The 6,156-nt window shown below is 58.1% G+C and overlaps 1 protein-coding gene across 1 annotated transcript; it reads left to right on the forward strand.

Annotated features, from left to right (window-relative positions):
• The first annotated feature begins 267 nt into the window (after window positions 1-267).
• On the forward strand, window positions 268-5,352 carry LOC112119431 (G-protein coupled receptor 54-like). The gene is made up of 5 exons (XM_026647234.1): window positions 268-577; window positions 3,323-3,447; window positions 3,676-3,811; window positions 4,513-4,751; window positions 4,993-5,352. Exons 1-5 carry the CDS (start codon window positions 268-270, stop codon window positions 5,350-5,352), a joined length of 1,170 nt encoding a protein of 389 aa, XP_026503019.1.
• The last annotated feature ends 804 nt before the right edge of the window (window positions 5,353-6,156 follow it).

A 6,156-nucleotide genomic window follows, 5' to 3' on the forward strand; every position in this document is an offset into this window, starting at 1 on the left:
CCCAACTCAGCGGGGGGTGTCTCGGGGTGATGGTTGCAGGACAAAGCCAAGGCACTTGGAGCAGCTGGCCGTTTCGGGGGGTGGGGGGTGATGTTGCTGGCTCTGGCTTTTGTGCCCCATCTCTGCTGGATCAACCCCCACCCCTTGCCTCAGTTTCCTTTCTGTTTATATGTTCCCCCTCCCCAGGGAAGAAGCTGGCCAGGATTGGCACGTTGGAAACAGGGACCAGTCCTGACTCCAGCGCCCACCTGCCCTGGGCTCAGAGGCATGGCAGGGTTGCCAAGGATGGATGCAGAGCCCTCCCCGTTGGGCAGCTGGCTGGACAATGGCTCTTGGACACCAGTGCCCACTGCTGCCCCCCACATGGACATGAGCACGCCGGCGGGCCCTGGCAGGAGGGGGCTGTGGATCTTTAATAGCAGTGGGGAGGACACGTCACCCCCGTTCCTGACGGATGCTTGGCTGGTGCCGCTTTTCTATGCCCTCGTCATGCTGCTGGGGCTGGTAGGCAACTCACTCGTCATCTATGTGGTGTCCAAGCATCGGCAGATGCGCACAGCCACCAACTTCTACATCGGTGAGCATCCCTCCCATCCCTTCCCTGGCTGGGTGCTCCAGCCCTCCCTAGCCCCTGGGCACCAACCCTACCCATCTGGGTGCCCCAGAACCTGCCCCCCCCAGCACCTTCCCTCCCTGGCTGGATGTGCCAGCCCTCCCTAGCCCCTGGGCACCATCCCTCCCCCTGCTGGGTGCTCCAGCCCTCCCTGGCCCCTGGGCACCATCTCTCACCCAGCTGGGTGCACCAGCACCTGACCTCCCATACCTCCAGGCACCATCCCTCCCCTAGCTCGGTGCCCCAACCCCATCCCCAGGCACCATCCCACCCCCGGCTGGGTGCACCAGCCCTCCCTGGCCGCTGGGTACCTTCTCTCCCCTGGATGGGTGCCCCAGCACCTGCCCACTTGCTTCTGGACACCATCCCTCCTCTCCCCTGGTTGGGTGACACAGTGCCAGCCCCCCCCCCTTTGTCCCTGGGCATCTTCCCTTCCCTGTCTGGGTGCCCAACAGCAGCCCCCCCATCCCCTGGCATCTTCCCTCCCCTAGCTGAATGCCCCAGCTCCAGCCCCCCCTCACCTCCGGACACCATCCCTCCCCCAGCTGGGTGCTCGAGCACCAGCCCCGCCCCCATTCCCGAGCACCATCCCCCTCCACCCCAGTGGGTTCCCCTGTCTCAGCTCCAGCCCCCCCTGCTCCTGGGTGCCTCACCACCCTCCTGGTGGATGCTCCAGAACCACCCCCACCAACCTCAGTGCCTGGATGCCTTCCCTCCTGCTGCTCCCCGCAGTGCTAGCCCCTGCACACCACTCCTGGCCTGAAACACCCCTCTCCATCAATGATCATCATCATGGCTCAACAACATGCACTGTACTGTCCATTAGCAAGAGAGTGGCACTGGGCTCCCCGCAGCCAATGCCCCTCAATCATGAGACACAGCCCCCTGCTATCCTAGCCCAGGGATCCCTCAACACCCCTGACTCTGGAAATTCCCTGTAGCACTGCATTCCCCCCATTATAACAGAGCACCCATTCTGCTGTGGGTGGGGGTCCATACGTGCTTTCTGTTTAAAGAGGGACTATTCTAAGTCCTCTGAAATCCACACACTGACTCCAATTGTCTTGAAAATTGCTACACCTCATGGGGGCTTGGGGTAGAGTTAGTGACCCAAATTTGGGATTATGTGAGAAAGGGTTCCTGAGATACAGCTCCCCAAAAACCCAGCTCTTTACAACACCAACCTGTTCTCATTTCTTTAGAGAACAGCAGAGGCTCAAAGTACTACAGCTGTGGTCCAACTGATCTCAGTTGCTCAGTTAGTGCATGGCACCCACTGGAAGCAAACTTAGGCTTGGTCTACACTAACCCCCCAAATCGAACTAAGGTACGCAACTTCAGCTACGTGAATAACATAGCTGAAGTTCTAAGTACCTTAGTTTGAACTTACCTTGGCCCAGATGCGTCAGGCAGGCTCCCCCGTCGACTCCGCGGTACTCCTCTCGCCGAGCAGGAGTACCGCAGTTGACGGCGAGCACTTCCGGGTTCAACTTATTGCGTCCAGACAAGACGCGATAAGTCGAACCCAGAAGTTCGATTGCCAGCCGCCGAACTAGTGGCTGGGTATAGACGTACCCTTAGAGTTGAGATTTCTGGGTCAGAATACGTTGAACTGTCAGCCCAAAGAGACTGAACTTGGCATGTGTAGCAGGAGGAGGGTTCTGTTAACAGCAGCAGAGAACATATATTAAAGTGAGGGGTGGCTCAAAGGCCTGGAGCTGTAAATCTTCAGCCTAAATTGCACCTGTGTGCTAAGTTTGAGCCCTGCTGGGGGCAGCTTTCAGCTACTGTGTCTCAAGCATGTCCTTGTTCCTTCTAAAAGTTTTCCCGAGGCCAAATTTTCTAGTGTAAGAGCGACATTGTAAAGTGCTCTAAAATCCCCAGGCAGGCTCTGATTTTGGATGGACAAGGAAACCAGTATTGATTAAACAGAGCAAAGGTGACAGACTGTTAAGATAATGTAGGCAGGTTTCCTGAGCAAGAGCACTGAGTGTGATCAGAGGAAAGCAAGTCATTGGGTCAGCTGTTCCAGGGGTTCCAGATGCACATCCCCCCCACTGTGAGTGGCTCAGATTCTTATAGCGTATCTGGGGCAGAGCACGGGAATATGGGGGTTTCGGAGAACGGGGGGGAGCAGTGCTGGGGGTTGGGAGGGTGCAGGTAGGAAAGTTGGGGGAATAGAGAGAGAAGTGTTTGGGGCTGCAGTGAAGGGGGCGACTAGGGGATAAATGGTGGGGCAGTGGCTCTGGCTGGGGGAAGACAATGGGGATAAAGGGGAGTAGGCGGGAGGCTGGCATCTTCAAATGGGAGTGGAGAATGTGGGGCTGACAGGCGCCCTGCCCATAATTCCCAACACTACCCACTCCCACCCAGCTCTTCATTCCCAGTGGGCTGTTCTGAGTGCATCAGGAATGAGGGACTCAGCCTGGGCTCTGGGGCTCATACAGCCCCAATCACCCAGTGCCCACCAATTATTGGCGGTTTATCCCTATGGGGAAGGGCAGGCCTGTTATCCCCATAGCAGAGGGAGGGAACTGAGGCACAGGAGAGACCAAGTGATTTTTCCATGTCTGTGACTGAGCCAGGCATTGAACTTTGGGCTTCTGGATCCCAGGCTGGCACCTGAGCCACCGAGCCCCCTCCCCCCCATTGTCTGGCCAGTCCCCTCCATGGTCCCTCCCCCTGATCCCAGTTCCACATCTGTTCCAGCAAACCTGGCAACCACAGACATCATCTTCCTGGTGTGCTGTGTCCCTTTCACCGCCACGCTCTACCCCCTGCCCAGCTGGATCTTCGGTGACTTCATGTGCAAACTCGTCAACTACCTGCAACAGGTAGGGCTGGCTGGCTGCGGGGAGGGGCTGGTTGGGCTGGGGGTGCAAAGATGCATGGGTGAGTGTGTGCATAGGTGTGCTGGGGAGGGACATGCAGCAGCTGCTGATACTTGGGGCGCTTTACAGTGCCAGGGCCCTGCCCTGCAGGGAGGGTGGTGCTTGGCAAAGGGCCCAGGGCCCCCCAATTGCCTTTGCCTTGGGTCACTGGGCCACCCTTGCTCTCTGAAGGTGACAGCGCAGGCCACCTGCATCACCCTGACGGCGATGAGCATGGACCGCTGCTATGCCACCCTCTACCCGCTGCAGTCGCTGCGCTACCGCACCCCACGCGTGGCCATGGGCGTCAGCGTGGCCATCTGGATCAGTGAGTGGGATGTGTCTGGGCTGGGGGAGAGCAAAGAGCTGGGGAAGGGGCCCCTTAGGGGTGATGGAAGGAAGGGAAGGAGGGAGGAGAGCTGTGTCCCTGAACATGCATCCAGGACACCGACCCTGCAAAGCTCTTGTAAAAGGTTTCCCAGGGATTCCTGGCCTGATCCTGGCCAGTCCTGAGCCCAGCAGCACAGCCCCATACCCAGCGCAAGGTCTCCTCTGGGATCTCTAAACAGAGGCAGAAGGAATTTATATTTGTGCCTTGGCATCTGAAGGTCAATAGAAGCTTCCACCTTCTGTTCTGATTCTATCCCACCAGCACCCACAAATCTGCTAATTCACCTCAATCCAATCCACAGCCCCCTGGTATCCCAGCCCAGGATCCCTACACACAGAGCTCGGCTGGCACCTCTCAATCCCAACCTGTATCCCCTGCTATTCCAGGCCTTGCTTCCCCACCTCATCTCTGCTTTTGCCCCTCAATCCTGACCCACAGCCCCCTGCTATTCTACTCTCCTGGGTCTTTGCTGAACAGAGACGGATGCTAACCGAGAGCCCCTCGATGCTGATCAGCCTCAGCCATTCATGAATGTGCCAAATCAGTTCTCCTTATGCTCAGAGCCATAGCTGGACCCCAGGTCTCCCCAGAGCACTGGCCCCGTCATGCCTTTCACCCCTTTGCCCTCCTGTCCCCAGGCTCCTTCCTTCTCTCGCTGCCCATTGCCATGTACCACCGCACTGAGGTGGGCTACTGGTATGGGCTGCGCACCTACTGCATCGAGGCCTTCGCCAGCAAGATCCAGGAGCGCAGCATCATCCTCTACACCTTCCTGGCTGTCTACCTGCTGCCTCTGCTCACCATCTGCCTCTGCTACTCTGTCATGCTCAAGCGTGTGGGGCGCCCCATCGTGGAGCCCATCGACCACAACTACCAGGTGAGCCGGGGGCAGTAAATTGGGGTGTCTGTATTGGGGACCCCCTCTGCCCAATATATCTGGAAGCCCCATCACCCAGCCTCAGGACTTTTCTCAATAGGGCATGGAGTCCTCACCCTCAACTCCCCTGCTCTAACCACTAGACCCCACTCGCCTCTCAGAGCCAGGGATAAACCCAGGAGTCCTGGATCCTAGCCCCACTGCTCTAAACCAGGCCTCTGTTCCTGCTCCCCTCTCTCAGCAGGTACATCACCTGTCCGAGCACTCTGTCGCCATGAGGGCCAAGGTGTCCAAGATGGTGGTGGTGATCGTGGTACTCTTCACTGTGTGCTGGGGCCCCATCCAGCTCTACCTCCTCTTCCAGGGCTTCTATGGCAGCTTCCAGGCCAACTACGAGACCTACAAGATCAAGACGTGGGCCAACTGCATGTCCTACGCCAACTCCTCCATCAACCCCATCGTCTACGCCTTCATGGGTGACAGCTTCAGGAAGTCCTTCAAGAAGGCTTTCCCCTTCCTCTTCCGGCGCCGGGTGCGGGACGGCGCCGTCCTCTCCGGCTCCCGCAATGCCGAGATGAAGTTTGTCACTGAGGAGACCTAGTCTCAGCCCTAGGCGTGCCAGCCCTATGCGGCCTGCTCGTCCTGGCTGTGGACGCTGCGGTGGTAAATCCAATATGGCTGCTGGGCCACACTGACACTGCTCAGGGCAAGAGGCACCATTCAATGGAAGCTGTGGTGACTGGCTGTTCAGAATCCCTGGCTTGGAAGGGGCCAGTGATAATCAGGGCCAGGGGTTCTTCCCAAAGTGCCTTCTTATTTGGGGTTCCTCTGTGCTCGGGCTGAGGCATCCTCACAGTCCAAATACTGAGGCAACCAGAAACGAGCGGACACTTTGGGAAGTGTGTGTCCTAAGCCAGATGCCTTCCTTCCTTCCCTCCCCCCCGGCGTACCAGTGTCCTCGGCACATCATCGTAGCCTTGAGCATCCCTGCTGGCGCCTCAGGGACCTGCCCAGAGCATCTGGAAATAAAGCTCTTTGGCTTTGTAAGGAGACATTGGCCTGATGTTTGGGGTGGGGGGCGTCTGGCAAGGTGTCTCCTATGCCAGGCTGGAGGATTGAGAGTGAAGTCTTCCCTCCGAACAAGGGGGCCAATGGCTTAATAACTCATCCACAGGGACCTGGGCTGAGACACCCCCCCCAGGCCCCTCTGCCCCAGCCGGTGACTGGCCCTCGGTGAGCAGCACCCTGTAGGCCCTAGAGCACAGGGCTCTGCTGGATCTGTCCAGCTTGTAGGTCCCCTTATTGCTCTTTGCTGCTCCCATCAGTCCCCCTGTTATGCCTGCCCCACAGCTCCATGCAGCCAATGGGGTTTAAAAACAAAGCAACTAGCCAATGACAACAACCC

The sequence above is a fragment of the Terrapene carolina genome, unplaced genomic scaffold (assembly GCF_002925995.2).
Source record: "Terrapene carolina triunguis isolate 2854851 unplaced genomic scaffold, T_m_triunguis-2.0 Scaffold51598, whole genome shotgun sequence".
Lineage (NCBI taxonomy): Eukaryota > Metazoa > Chordata > Testudines > Emydidae > Terrapene > Terrapene triunguis.

Bases quoted from the DNA above. Each gene is read 5' to 3' on its own strand.
- LOC112119431 (XM_026647234.1), top strand. From the start codon at position 268: ATGGCAGGGTTGCCAAGGATGGATGCAGAGCCCTCCCCGTTGGGCAGC. The intron at 578-3,322 runs GTGAGCATCCCT...CATCTGTTCCAG, and splicing joins AGCCACCAACTTCTACATCG to CAAACCTGGCAACCACAGAC. The intron at 3,812-4,512 runs GTGAGTGGGATG...TCCTGTCCCCAG, and splicing joins CAGCGTGGCCATCTGGATCA to GCTCCTTCCTTCTCTCGCTG.